The sequence below is a fragment of the Montipora foliosa genome, chromosome 1, assembly GCF_036669935.1.
Source record: "Montipora foliosa isolate CH-2021 chromosome 1, ASM3666993v2, whole genome shotgun sequence".
Taxonomy (NCBI): Eukaryota; Metazoa; Cnidaria; class Anthozoa; order Scleractinia; family Acroporidae; genus Montipora; species Montipora foliosa.
Genome location: NC_090869.1, coordinates 45,782,672 through 45,798,741, shown reverse-complemented (window position 1 = coordinate 45,798,741; position 16,070 = coordinate 45,782,672). Strand labels below are relative to the sequence as shown.

The following is a 16,070-nucleotide window of genomic DNA, read 5'->3' as shown; positions in this document are numbered from 1 at the left end:
GTTGAATTCTTTCATTATAAAAAGCAGGCACAGTTTTACATGAAGGTCCATATTTACGTAGTAATTGCAATACAAACAGTAGTGTTCCGATACATTAGAGAGCAGACGTAAAGGAATGATCTTCCACGGTTTGTAATATGACAAAGGTGTAGCAGTACCTCAGGAATGAAACCGGGTATAGCGGCGCTTAATTTAGGGGAGAAATGAAAATTTATCTCCAAGTGCTGACGTTGTCCATAAATCCTCAATTTGGCAATTTTACGTTGTTGTTTTGCAGACGCCCACGGCAAAGAAGAGACAAAATGTAAGAATGCACGTGCAAGAGCTTGCAAAGCTACTGTGTTTTTGCCTACTAAATATGCAAATTGGTGACGTTTCCCCGAGGCCGTCGCCGTTTGTCTAAAGCTCCCTTATATAGACGGCGACAGATGAGCGTGCCGCAACACCAGCGTCATTTGGGCGGGGAAAACGTGATCTACCGTAGTCATTTCCACGAGGTTTTTTAGAAAACGTCGTCGTGTCAAAACAACGCGGTAGCAGTTTTGGCATTTTTCGATCAGAAAGGCTTAGTTATCAGCAATAAGATTAACTGAGCAACATATCATGCTATCAAAGAGTAAGATTAATCTTCCGAGCTATAAATTTTCTAAGTTTTTTCGCCAAAAAAAGACAGTCACAACTCGTCCTCGTCCTAGAATATCTAAAAGTCCCTAATATAGATCATTGTAGAGCTCTCATTTTAGGTCATTGTAGCTCATTTTAGTAACTACGCCGTAATCCCTTGGGAATTTTGTTTGCTTTGTTCTTATACACTTATATTGTAACATAGAGCTGAGCTAATGGACGGTTATTAAGTGTTTAGTTTTGCTGAGGTCCCATGATTTATGAGTTAAGTGGTCAATGAGACTCACCGTCAATATAGCAATAATTTTATTGATTAAGCCTAAGCACTCTCTGAAATTTTAGCTTTCATTTTATGGGTTAGGGTAACTGCACTAACTCACTGACTCATTGGTCACGCCAAAACGCAGACTGCAGACTGTGCAGACCAGGGGTAAAATATAGCGTTACCCTCACTATTATTGACAGCTAACCGTAAACAGGCTTATTAACCTGAATGTTATTAAGCCTAATTAGGCTAACCGAATGTTATTTAGGCCTAATTCAGGCTAACCGATTTGCAGTCTACGTTTTTCAGTGCCCTGATTACCCATGATGCAATCAAGAGCGTGAACTCGTCTATCAAGTGAGGTAGCATCGATCATGACGAGAACATTTCAGCAAGCAAGAGAAAATCAGTTTAGCCAAGCAACGATTGATGAATTCGATGAAGATGAACACGGAGGTCATGGAGATTATAGTACTTCGTTGGCTAATCTAATTTCACCTCCGAGTAGCTGAAGAGAAACAAAATGGATTCTGGCGCGCAAGATAAACAAAGATCACAAGTTTGAACCCTAAAATATACCAAATCCATAAAATACCAGTACCTTCTGCTCTTGCTGCTTGGGTAAGTAAACAGACAAAAAGTGATTAAAAATGAAAATAGTAAAAAGCAAATTCATCCCTAGAGATTTAAAGAGTACAACATTGTTCTTGTTTTTTTAATACGCACGGTATATAGACAGTCAAAGGGACTGACAAGGACAGTCGGCCGTAGTATTTTATCTATTTATTACTTTACATTGTTCTTATATTTAGCTGATGAATTGTCTGTGAATAAAATTAAGATTATCTATGTAGCTAATACAAAAATGTGACAGGAACAGTTGGCCGTCGGTGGAAGGGAGCTGTTCATCACAATTACCAGGGAAGAGTTATTCTGTACTCAAGAAAGTCTTTGGTGCCCATAACAAAGCAAATAAGTTGAATGATATATGTAATAAAAAACTGCTAATACCCAGCACCATACTCTTTTAATGAATACAGACTATTAACATCAAGAACTAGGTTCAGTAAATTTGCTGATAATTTGGTTCTCTAGGTGAACAACATCTTTGAAGCAACATCCATATTACCTCTACAATGTTTTCTCGGGTGTTTTCATAAATTTTGTAATAAATATTTTTATTAAGACTTTTTAAAAGACATAAAAAATCTGGTAAGAATATACTGTAGAATAAAATGAAAAGCCTCCTGTCAGAGTATATATTTCCCATTGATATAACCAATTATTTACAATCATTGAAGGTGTCTGTGAAATGGCTTTAATCCTAATTGCTTACTGTCCTTGAACTTGTATCACTAGGATTAATTTCAATCTTAAAAAACTTTGGCAATTATGCCAGTAAAGAAACAAAGGAAAACCAGATTGATACAATAAAGAAAGCTGGATAACTTAAATTTTGCGTAAATAGCTTTAAGTCTTCACTACCATACACATCTGGCTGCTCTGCTGACATTCAGTTGAATCACTTTACACTGTGTTTAATTTATTCGTTTCAAAATTAATCAACTCCAGGAATCTGAAATATGATCATCCTCAACTTGATTGTGTTTGCTTCTAGCATTTTATTACATTCCAGAGGATCCGATAGAACAAGGTCATGGTAACTGCTCTCCTGTGTTTCACCACTGAACTGCTGATGATGGACTTCTGGCTTGATAGACAAATCACTAAATGGGCTTTGAAGCATCAGAAACTTGATGTTAAGGTTGACTTTTCCTTTGAGCACCAGTTGATAAGTCAAGATTCGTTTTAAGCTTTTCTCATTCCCAACAACATTGGCCTTTACAATCCACTGTTGACCTAGGGCATTGAATCTACTGCTTTCATAGCAAAGCTGTGGAATATAGTCATCTGAGCGGTATGGCTTGAGCTGCAAGTCTACAGATGTTACGAAGACTAAGAATAAGTGTTGGTAAAAGTGTATATACAATATTTGGCATAAAAGGAGGCTTCAAGTGAGAAGACTAGCTTAATTTCATATGTAACACAAACTAGTACTGCAATGAAATTCTGGTTATCACAGTTATTCAATATAAAAGCAACCACAATTTAAGGTGTGATCATACCTGCTACAAAATTGAGCTACAAAAGGTGCAACATTGCTTATGGTGAGCATTAGTTTCAGAGCAATGTACAAAATGAAACAACAAAAATAAGCTGTGTGACCTTGTTACCCCACATGAAAGCTCGGCATCTACCAGTACTTGCTACAAAAATTATAATTAATCATGCAACATTAAAGTTTGCACAACAATAATATTATTATTTGTAGCACAAGTGGTCATAAATACTACATCTCTCTGAATGAAATAATGGCCCAGGTGCACATTTCGTACCTTGATTTTGTAGCATAGCACCTAAGTTAAATTACTATATAGACGTTAGTCGTAATATTGTAAATGATTTAATACAGCCTCACCATGAGTCAGTACAAACCACACCTGAAAAAACTGTTCACAGTCAAAAATATCATCAGTAACAGCAAAGGTGGATAGACTCAACAGCAAGAACAGTTACACAACTATAAGGGTAGCATAACTGAAAAGTGTCAGTAGGGTACAGTAAAAAAAAACAACAAACAAATCAGAATATTAACCGTTTATAGCTATCTTTTCATGCGATAGCAAGTTGAGGATATTTTGGAAGAGTTCCCTTTCATCTTGATGAAGTTTTTCAGTGGCCTCTAATGATTCCATGAGTTGCAATCCTGTCATTCCAGGATAAACACACTTTTCCTCATGATCTTTTAACTTGTGAAATGGTCCCTCCCAAAGGCAACCTATTCTTTTAAACTTGCACAAGACAGGCCTGCAAAAGCATATTTAAAGACACAAATTAAGAAACCAGGTGATGCGAATCAAAGATGTATTATATATTAGCCAAAAGCATTGCAAAACAATCAGTCTGCTAAGAGTGAGAAAAGGAGAAATTGGCTGAAAGATGTACATAATCTTAACATAAGTAAAGTGGATGTTTTTCACAGAAGTAGGATTTCCACCTGTCAAAAGAAAGCAAAAGAAAGTCAAAGTATTAAAAACTGCAACCACGCAATCTTGATGACCATGCAGTTGCTTGATTACTTAGATTCCAAAACAGCATGCAGTATGTTACCAGTATCTGTTAATTCTCCAACTTGTTGCAAACATATTGATGTAGATTGTCAAAAGACAATATATCATCCATTCAATTTTTTTAATGCCCTCCGTGTAGGAGAGTTCAAGTAAACCCCTACTTTAAGACTGAAACATTAAATTGACAGGATCTGTCAAACAACGTACACGTCCACCTTCTCCATAGTTTTGAATACAAATGTCACCAGACACAAAATGCGACTTCCATAAACACTATCCTTTTTTATGTACAAAAACCCCTTGGAAAAAAGTGCAGTAAAAAGTAAACAAGTACCCAACATAACCATCCCTAATAATAATCACTAAGATCTAGAGTGCATTAGTTATTATACATGTATGGGAAAGGCCAGAAAACGAGAAAAAAAATCTCAATTCTGGCATCTCTATTTCTGCCAGCAATGTAGCCAGCGTGAAAAATTACAAAAATTATTCTTTTCCAGGTTGATTCCAGACAAATGCATCCTAAATTTATGTTTCGAATCCAAATTAGCTGTTGACCCACTATAAACTACCGGTAACTGTGTTTAATGATCAGGAAATAATTGGTTTTTTTAAACTTTAATAGACTGTTTCCCTATTCCCATAATGCTACGGTATACGTTTGGGAAGTTCTTTATATGAAAACAATACAAGTTATTTACTCTTGGGGCTGTACCATGCTTCAGTGAACTGGATATCTATTGTTTTAATGCAAATACCCCACCACCCCCCCCCCCCCCTCCCAAAGATGAACTGTATTATGGGTTTTGCAAAAAGAGTGAATTGTAAAAGGGAATTCTTGTTAGTTAATTGACATAATTACCCATCTCTTCATCATTTTTCTGTGCTTAAGAAAAAGTGTGATTAGTGAATATCATAAATTTTTCAGAATAAATTATATTTTAGTGCCTTTACCACAACTGAGAGTTTACTTGTCTTTCTATCTTTTCACCATTTTTCTGGCAAACAATTACAAATACAAGACCAAGCAAAAGTGCAATGTGAAATCCAGCAAGACAAGCCCATCAGAATCAGCCTACGTCGCTCGACATAATCTTAGCGATTTATGCAAGAAAATCAGAACCAATCTGTACCCTGCAGTGTTAATACAAGCAAATTTTTTTTTTGATGAAATCAAAGTGGTAGAGGCCAAACCTCTAACCCTAAACTAGCACTACATGCATAATTTGTTTGGTACACATCCTGGCATGTCATTCAATGCATTAATTACTGAACATAAATACTCTGCAATTGGAAAACACTTGAAAGAAGATCAAAAACTGCATGTTAACAGGTTTTGGGCAGCTGTTCCAGTATTGGTGAAACAACGACTATTGTGTGACCTGTAAAATAGACCTGCTGGTACATATACACCACTAATTGATTTTAGAAAAAGGATCGACAGGCACTGTAGTTGCTAAAACAAGAAATGACCTCAAATTACCAAAAAATGACCTAAAATGAGCTAAAACAGTATCTAAAATATAGATGTCTCTAATCACCTATAAGATGAACTAAAACAGACAAATGGTACGAATGATTTCACTTACCTCGCATGTGGTTTAGAAACAAGTGAATAGACACAACGTTCATGTTAATTGTGGTCAGTTGTTGTGGTACACACTCTGTTCCTTGGTTTTATTAACAGGCGTTTGTTTGGGGGGGGGGGGGGGGTGGGTGGATTGGGGGAAGAGAGGAAAAAACCCTATGCCCTCTTCTCATGAGAAACGTAAAGAGACAATTTATTTTATTGGGAGAGGGCATGATTTTACTGTGGAAAGGTATTTGTAACAATCAGGTTCCCTAATGTCGCCAAACATCAGAATTAGCATGTCACGTAAGCCTTCTTTGTCACCCGTCCTGGAAATGACAGTGTGAAAGAAATATGTTTGCATAGAGCTGACAGCGCAAAATTTTGAATTTGCACAGCAACGCATCACGAGTTAGGACAATTATGTGCGAGCCAAGTGAATCGTGAGCCATGGCTGTGAGCTATGCAAGCCATGACTGCGAGTCATGCGAACCAACATGGCAAGCCATGCGAGTTCACATGCGAGTCACACAGTTATTGAAAGCTAACTGACTAATAGGTGCTTAGACTTAATAACTGCTTATCAGTACTATAATAATTTGAAAAGGGTGCTTACACTTAAATGCCAAATTTGCATGGCTCGATTGTCCAGCCCCACACATCATGATTGACAGGTGCAGAAATTATTTGTACCATTTTGTCTGTTTTTAGTTAGTTTTAGGTGATTAATTAGAGATGTCTATATTATTTTATTTTACGAAGCTACGGTTGTAGCTCATCTTAGGTCATTCCTCGTTTTAGTAACTACGGGACAAGCACCCACGTAGGATTCAAGCTCAATGCACAAAAAGGTGGTCTCCTCATTAGGCAATATAACATAATTGACAACAGGGTATGAGTCAAAAACACGAAAGTCTGGCCCAAAACTTTCAGACCCTTGGGGGTGCTTTGAAACACACCTTCAAAGTAAACCTCAGATATGAAAAAACTCAAGCTTGAATAATGAAGTTGCAGAATAACTCAAAGTTGCATTTTCTCATGTTTCTGGACATGAGACATGGGTTTTCAACGCACTTCGATGAGAACCGCTGAAGTGCTCATAGAAAGAATGAGGGCACAGAGGAGAAAAAGGAGGGAAAGTGATTTACTCTTTGCTATTTTCATGACACACAACCTTTGACGATAGCCATGCTCATTGACTGAAAAAACTGGATACAAGATATAAAGGTAAACAGAAAAGCAACACTTTTGATATGGAATATAGGATACTTAATTGTGTCTGTCACTCTTACAGGGATTACACAAAGGGTACAGAAGCAGTCGGTATATTTTAATAAAGCACGGACTGTGGACGTAGTTACTAAAACAAGGAATGACCTAAAATGATCTAAAATGACCAAAAATGAGCTACAACGGTATCTACTTGTAATAAAATTGACCTAAAATGAGTAGGTCGTTTTAGATTATTTGAGACACTGTTGTATTCATTTTAGATCATTTTAGGTCATTCCTTGTTTTAGTAACTACAGGACTGCGGACCGGACATAAAACACAGACTGAGTATAAAAGGCGGACTGAAGGCTGTGGACGATAAGACACAAAACATGGACTGAGTGCAAAACACTGTGAAAGAGGCAAAGAGCAACAAAATAACGACAGGGTGACGACGTGAATTGAAGTCCTACATGGGACTTTAATGGTGGAAACAATGTTTTGCACCATAATTGTCACCTGATAGATGTTAGCTGACATTTCTTCAGTGGTAAGGTCTACACAAAAGGAATGTATGGAATCCTTCACAGGGTCACTCGCTGTAGAAAATGAGAAATTTAAGGACTTCAGTGGAAGATGCCATATTCGTGATATTTAGACAGGAGTCTTTTTACCTACTTGCGAGTGTTTTGTTGCAATGGATACAAGTTTTTGTTCACCTCGGTGTTGCATAGGTCCGTCCGCCACTTATCACCAAGATGCACAAGAAACCAGGCCTCAATTGTTGAAAAGGTGGATAATGTATTGTATAACACTATCCAGAAGATAAACAATAGCAAAACCAATTGAGTGACCCAGTGGATAGTGGTTTCTGGTTTTCAGATTCTGCTTTCTGGATTCTGGATTCCTGCTTTTAGTGCTGCCCTGTTGTAACTGAGCATTTCTGTGTATGTGACAATATTTTGACACTGAATAGAGGACTCGAGGCCTTTTTTCTTAAATCTGTATCTGGGCCAACACACTCCTTAAGTTTTGTTCTATGCTCCATTTTTTATACTCAGTCCTTCTTTCACACCTAGTCCATGTAGTCTTCATTTTATGCTTGGTCCACGTTTTATAATTGGTTGCAATGCTGCTGCCTAAGAAAATTTTCCAGAGCCCTTCAGGCTTCCAACATTAAAAGTTAGTAGCCCGAATAGTTTTTTCAAGAGCCCACAATTAATTAATTAAAAGTGAGGATGAATCACCTTGTGATAAGTTAAGCCCCCGTTTGGGCTACTCGTTCAGAAATTTGGTCGCCTGTGCTCGCAAGTAAGGCACCCCAGGCAACCGGGCGACTGTTATAGGCATGCAGCAGCCTTGCCTGGTTGGCTTTTTATACCCAGTCCGGGTCCACAGTCCATTTTTTATACTGATCGGTACAGAAAGGCTATAGACTCTGTGATTTCTTGAGGGAAAGCCTCTGATCAGTCATAGAAAAAATTGACCAACCCAATGGTATTTTGGTTGGTTTGTGAAATTGAAACCAAAGTTTACCAGTAAAACAGCATCTAACTTCTGCAAAGAACGCTGCAACAAGTCAACTTATGTGCCGGGAAGGAAGGCAATATTTTTTAATCTAATAAATCAGGCCATTTTAAAAAGATTTTTACAATAACAATTAAGAAGTTCACAGATAAACGTTGAGCGATGATCGAGTCATGCGAGCCAACATGGTGAGCCATGAGAGTCACACATGCAGTTACATGTATTTAAAGGTAACCGTTTTCAAATGGGTGCTGAGACTTACATGTAAATGCTGTTTATCAGCGCGATATAAAATGGGTGCTTAGACTTAAGGACGTTCGTGCTAATTGTTTGTGTGCAACGTTACTGCGCAGGTAAGGGCAACCCTAAAATCCGGAATCCGGAATCTGGAATCACAGTACAATACACAGAGTAAAAACTATCCTAAACATTCATAAAAGCTAACCTTAGGCCTAATTAGACCTAAGGTTAGCTTTTGTGAATGTTTAGGATAGTTTTTACTCTCTGTATTGTACTGTGATTCCAGATTCCGGATTCCGGGTTTTAGGGTTGCCCCGCAGGTAATGCGACTGTAATATGTCACGCATTACTTCGAGCATTGGTGAAGTTGAGGTTTTAAAACCTTTGCAAAAACCATGGACGATAAGTCTTGCACAGCGATGCAATTGGATCAGAGAAGATTGCAGTTAGTCAAAATTGATTTTAAAATATGTCTGAAAGTCAAGTAGACTACTGCACAACTGATATTAGGTCTCCTTTTTATAACATGTAGTAACAGTCAACGGAAAACCCAAAAATTGCTCAAATTCACCATTTTTAGCCGCAGAAATGACAATACACAACAACTGAGGTAGGTTTATGTTTATTTTGAGCTTTAACAGTCATTTCTCGATGTAAGTTTATGATATTATTTCCCACACATTTCTTTATTTTTCGAATATACAAACAGACACACTGTTTGTGTGGGCCCCCTGTGGCTACATCTCGTCATTATGACCGATTTCTCGAAATTAAGGCATTTTTCCACTGCCATTTTCTCCAAAACAAAGTCGGTGACCCCCAATTTTTTTTCTCATTTTTGGAGTAAGTACTTTATGAACTAACTCTAGGCGAGAAATGAAGAAAATCTCACCATAGAAAGATTTTGGCACGAACGTCCTTAAATGGGAGACTCGCCAGACCTGCTGGCTCACAGATTGTCCAGCCCCATGAATGTTTACTAGACTAAGTAAAAACAAGCAATAAAAAATGACATTTTGACCGTTCTACAGTCACTTTCAAGTCCAAGTTCAAGTAAATAAAAACTCTGCATTTATACAACTTTGAAACAACAAAAGGTTAAATAATTATTTTTATTTGATTAAGAATCCAATGACAATAAGGTTAATACTACATGTACAAAATGCAAAAGGTGAAAGAAATGAGAAAATTCTTAATTTTACTTTTAACCCTTTTGACGTCCAAACCGGCCTAAACCGGGCAGACTTTTACTCTAACGCCAGACGATTTTACTCGTCAATCGGGAACCCCTGGGAGTCAATTAAATTAAATTTGAAAGGACAGATGCAGTAAAAAAGTTAAGAAAAGAGAAGGAGATATAACAACTGGGGACACTAAACTAACAGCTTTGCACTGATAGAGTCTGTTTCCTAACCACTGATAGAGTTTGTTCAACCTTTTTCGCTTTTAATGTTTTCCTTTTGTTCTCTAGGGCTTTTCAAATTTTAGTTAAAAGGAAAGCATGTTAAGAATTTCCTCTCTCTTCACTCGCTAACCTTTTATACTTTATTGCTGCAATCATGACCTTATTGCTATTTGATTATTAATAAAAATTAATATTTTAGCCTTTCATTGTTTCAAATTTGTAAATATGCAGAATTTTTATGAACTCGAACTTGACAATGACCGTAGAACGGTTGAAATGTTGTCATTATTTATCGCTTAGTAAAGATTTATTTCATTTTCTCCCACTGGCCTAAATTTTGAAGAATGTCTTGACAGTTCTGTGCAGAAGTATTACACTTTTTACCGCTTGAAATTTGGTTGAGATTTGTGAAAATAAAAAGAAAACAGAAAAAACATCCCTTGCAGTAGTCGTGAAAGTTCACCCCATAATAACTTCCCATCCAAATAGGAGAAAACAGCTCCAACAGTTTCAGGACTTTATTTGCAATAATTATTCACAAACAAGTCTATAGTAACATATTACATGTTGTTATTTAAACTATAAGCTCCTCAAAATAGTAAGATAATTAAGTGTTACAACAAAAAAAAAGGTGCACCTTTCAAAGCAATAATAATTTTTTACATATGATTAATATCTTCTCTACTACTACATTAACCACTAATACTGTTATTTTGTAATGTGTATTACCCCTTCTTCACTTAATCTTTATTAAATCACTTTCAATTCAAATATTACAAACATGTATCAATCCTTTTAATACATTCAATGTTCAGTGTAATTAATTTAATTGAATTAATGCATATAAAAAAGGTAACAATCTTTGAATGGTGAACAAGAGTGTCCTTGACAACAATGATTATTATTATATGACTAGCTCTGTGAGCATGAGCTAACCGAGCAGGCAAGATGGAGCTATCTTGCCCGCTTGGAATTTGTCGCTTGGTCGCGCAAAATCAAAGGTAATTTTTTGGTGTTTTATCCCACATAATAAATCCTTTATTGACCAACCTTGTTCGGTTAAGATGGCTATATCATAATTGGCCTTGTTAGTTTTTTGCGTGTTTATGGACCTCCATAAACATGCACAAAAAAACTTGGCCAACATCCAGCCATCTTGACCTCACGCTTGGTCAATAACCCATATTTATGGTAATAAAGAGTTAGTGCACACTCTCACTAACCTAAGTAATGTGTTCAACCTCTGTTTCATGAGCAAGTAGTACAGGTCTTAGGACCAACCGGTCATTAAAAAGGTATGGAGTTGAGACAACTGGGGAAACTGGAGTTGAGACAACTGTGATAAAATACAATATCCCTCCCCACTCGGGTGGCACAGGGTAGTTTGTAGTCAAAGATTATGCAAATTTCTTTTTTTTTTCCAACATTTTATTCATCAATATCAAGTAAAAAAATAAAGGCTGGAAGACTGAATGGTAAATATCTGTGAAGCATTTAGACAATTCAACAATGAAGAATCAATACACTTGCAATGAGACAGTCAAATGTCACTTACCTGTTAAGGCATTCTCTCTCCTCATGATTTCTTAAACAGCTCCTTGGTAATTCCTGATTGCAATGCAAACATTCAGTTGGAAGCTCAGAGATGGCTTTCTCGACTGCTAGGTTTCGACAGCAAATGTTGCGGTTTATCTCTGTTCGGCAGTTTGGGCAAGTGGATTGCTCATTTTTCAGCCGACTATCAGCCAGAAGATGAGTGAAACAGGAAGCACACATGAGATGTCCATTTCGACACTTAATCAAACACAACAAAATAATAGTAAGTGAAAACTTAATCACATCCAATGACTATCGATGGAAATAAAATTGCTTCCTCTGTATAAGATCCTTTTCAATTTCCCTGAACTTATAACCAGCTTTGATGACAGTAGCTTAGAAAATAATGTAAAATCCTTTGAGAAAAGTAAATGTAAGACTAAGTGCTATTTTCAACCCTGCTATTACAGTTATATTATTTTGTAACAACCCTTTTGGTGCCAAGTAAATGGGGTGGAGGGGGGGGGGGGGGAAACAACTATTGGGGAGGAGGGCAAAGAGGATAATCTCTGGCTCTGAGAGTAAATGAGGGGAACAATACGCATCTCCATCCCTACCTACCTCCGGGTCATTGAATTAGCTACAGTTTTCCTTTATCACAATATATTCTCTATGAGCAAAACTTTTCCTAAATATATAAATCAATCACCTGGACAAGTAAAATTACTGAAAATGACTGATAAAATCAACAGAATATTTCAACTGACGCAAGTTGTAAGATCTAGAGAGACCATGTATGAAAGACCAAGTTATATTTGACCTGCAGGCTGTAAGAATTTCACAGGTAACGTAAATGTTGGGCAACAAATCGCACATTTATTACGTGTGCAAGTATGAATTTGAGTGTTAGGAAACACATATATAAATAGAAAGCACACCAACGTGTAAAACGAAGCCTGCTCGTCATCAATGATTAAAAAACTTGCTAAGTCTTCCGGTGCGCTGCAGCAATTTACTCTGCTGCAATCAATACTGCGACCTCTTTCAGGCGAATCGGAATGAGTCCTCGAACATTACGTAACTGACACATCCGATTATTGTACGATTTGGCAAGAATTTAAGAATACATGACAAGCTTACTTAGCGCGCAACAATAATAAATTGATTTTTAATTCCGATAGAATTCTGATCTACGTACGAAATCGACAGCGGAACCCAAAAAGTTCTTTTTTTGCGGTATTGTTCGAAATATCCACATTTCAGCTTATCCACGACATACAAACACTTTTAGTAAGATTCAAAGTGTACAATCAGGGAGGGAGTTTACTTGCATTGCACTTGCTTTCGTAGTTTGTTGAAAAAAAGCGAGACATGTGATTGAGGTCTTCACGAGAGTTAGCCGGCAAAAGATTTGTTGTCGCCAACTTGCAAGGACTAAAGCCTGCTGCCCGTATGAGCGCGTCAATTTTTACTACATTGTTTTAAATCTTACTTGAAAAACCGATTTTGTAGGCAAATCCAAACAAACTGTGCAGCTCAAGATGTCGTTTAAACGAGCCTCGAGCTTCCCAAGACGATCGATTTTTTTGTCGCTCCTTATCTTTGCCTTCTTCAACGGTGGCTCAATATTCTCCTTCTCGGAGGTATCCTCCACCTGTATGGAACCTTCTGCTTCTTCTTCCGACGTGGACATTTCCCCGTTCTAGATATCAAAATACGCCCAAGAAGATACAAGAATACACCTCACCGATCGATAGGTTTGTTTTGATGCGACGATGTGATGTAATGTTTACGTTTTGTGCGCCTGCGTGATACTCCTACGGAACAAAGGTCATTATTTCCAAATATAGCATTTTATAGTCACGAGACCTACACGTGCCGTTCATCACCAGGCCTCGCATGTCAAAATTCTACAGGCAGCCTATCAGAAGTGCGTCGGTCTTATCGCAGAGGATCGTAAACACACGAGGCAAATGTTTGCATTTAAATCTGAAGCGATCGCAGACAAGCGTACCACTTATCCTCTGCGAAGCGAGGAGAAAAAGGAGCGCACTTAGCAAAGGTACGTTTTTTATTGGGGGGGGGAGGGGGGGTGGGCGGGGGTATTTTAGAACTTTTTTGCGAAAAAAGTCGTAGCCCTCCCACTTTCTGGAATGGATTAATGCATGACCCTTCAAAAATACCCAAACAGAAATATCTGACCCTCCCCCACCCCACTCAACCTATTCAAGACAAAAATAACCGGAAGTGGAAATAATAAACTGGAAGTGTTACTCATATAACCGCGTTCATCTGCGCACAAAGTAGTTAATTGCGTGGCCTGTGATTGTACGGTGAAAACTTGAAAATGGGCAAGGATGTACGAGGAATAGAAAGAGGGAAATGTGCTTGTGGGGAATGCGAGGATTTCATGAGGTCTGATGGAGCAACTTGTGGCTATTGTGACTATGGCAAAGCTCCTGCCAACCTTCCATTATCTCTCTTGGAGTGCAACCCCCACCAATGGCCGTGTACCGGACGACTCCAGCCTCGAGCTCAGATTAGGCGATTGTTTGAGGAAAGAGAACTAGCCAATGGGGACAGTGAGGCTATTAGAAAGTTTTCAGATAAATACATTGTCCCCGAAAAGCTTGTGGCAGAGTATGTTGAGCACCTTGCCCAGATAAAAATGCGCAAGGAGAAGAAGACAGAAGAGACTGAAAGGGAGCGAATGGAACGGCTGAACCGGGAGCACAATGACATTGACTGGGATGGACTGTACAACTCCGATAAGCAGTCGTCCTTGAGGGTGGACGAGCTATCCTTGTACTTTTCCCATCACAAGATCACCTTTAAAGGGAAGAAAGCTGAAAAGGTCGCAATGATCAAAGCTCACATTGGCAGCTTGCGGTACAATTCAATGGAGCGTCAACAATCTCGGCAGCCACCGCTAAAAAATGTGAGGCAACAAGTGACCTCATCACTTTCCGAGGTCGAAACTGACTCGCAAATGATGCAGTAGATCGAGTTGTTGGTTCAAGTTCGAGTAGCTTAAGTGACGAATCCCCACCGGAGACTGATTTTATACCAGAACCCCGCCAGGAAACATCAAAATATGGGCGAAAGCGGGCACGGGTCGAGAGAGACAATTATGTTAGTTGGGAGAAGATAGTTTTTTGATAAGTAAATTTTTCGACACCCGTAAATAATTTAGATTAATCTCGACTGGTAGCTTTGCATGGAGTAATTTTTTCCTTGCCAAAAAAAAACTATTACCCTCCCCGGGTTGAGAATAAAACAGGTTTGACCCTCCCCAATTTGTAAAAAATTACTAAGGACCCTCCCCTCCGAAGCCCCGGCCCACCCCCCCCCCCCAATTAAAAACGTACCTTCCCTTACTTCAAGTCTGATTGGACGTGTTTCAAGGCGAACAATAGTGTGTCGCCGATAGGACACAGATCGCCTCAGACACATATTTCAAAATTGTCTTAGTCACTCATACCAGTTTAATTCCTCAACAGTTACTACACATTCTTAACGCGAAATGACATGAAATAGTTTCGTAGTGATATAAATAACGCGAACTCGTATTTTTAAATGAAGTCCTCGTAGCCGTCGTCGTCCTCGTTTCGTAAGCTCCCTATTTCCATATGTCTGCGACGTGCCGCAGACCTACCGGCGGTCGTGTCGCAGACCGATCGCAGAACAGAACAGAACAGAATACCTTTATTTTGACACGATAATAATAAAAGCTGACAAGCTTATGGGGTCGTATGTAAATTAAAAATTAAAAAAGTCTATTTACTGGCTAACATCAAATATGTACAATATTTACTGTGAATACTTAACCTTAACCTAAGACCCAGGAGTACCCAACGACCATTTTTTACAAAATTGTTCATATAATGTTGCAGCAACTATTAGAATGTTTCTACGTCAATCTTCGTTAATATTTAACGTTCCTGGGAAAAAAATACCCGCTCTTCACTGCCAGGGAGCAAGAAAATAAAACTCCCAGGCAGCCATCGTGTGAGACGGCTTTTAACCAGCCAGCATGTTTTAAAATGCGAAATGACACATATTGCCAGCCAGCGAATAACGTTTGCCAGCGAGCGGTGGTTATGAACCAGCCAGCAAGGTTTCAACATCAATACTAATAAATAATTACATAATAATAATAATAATAATAATAATAATAATAATAATAATAACAATAATGGCGGCGAGTAGCGAGGACGCGTAAAGGAGTAGTTCTTGGAAGTACAACTGTGAACGACTCTAAACGAAAGTGAGCCAATCTAAGGCGCCGGAATATAACTGAAAAGTACCTTGGGTGCTTATTGAATTGTTTCTATTGAAACAAGAAGGTGTCCTCAAGCGAATTTACGAGCATTTAGTTTCAACGATTGGATTTGTTTAATTTGGAAAATGGCGGATGAAGTTACAAAAAACAAATTGTTGAAGTTACAAAAAAGAAATTGTTAATGTTTTGTTTTTGTTTTTGTTTTTTTGTTTTTTTTTTAACTTTTTCTTTTACTTTTTTTTTATACATCAATGATCTTTTTCATGTATCAAACCTCC

At 38.0% G+C, this 16,070-nt stretch overlaps 1 protein-coding gene across 1 annotated transcript; it reads right to left on the bottom strand.

Moving 5' to 3' along the window:
- Positions 1-1,590: 1,590 nt before the first annotated feature.
- LOC137999623 (zinc finger TRAF-type-containing protein 1-like) lies at positions 1,591-13,307 on the bottom strand. Its single transcript, XM_068845448.1, has 4 exons — positions 13,003-13,307; positions 11,530-11,768; positions 3,546-3,757; positions 1,591-2,827 (listed from the first exon to the last, which is right to left on the bottom strand). Exons 1-4 carry the CDS (start codon positions 13,201-13,203, stop codon positions 2,448-2,450), a joined length of 1,032 nt encoding a protein of 343 aa, XP_068701549.1. The 5' UTR covers positions 13,204-13,307; the 3' UTR covers positions 1,591-2,447.
- Positions 13,308-16,070: the final 2,763 nt, after the last annotated feature.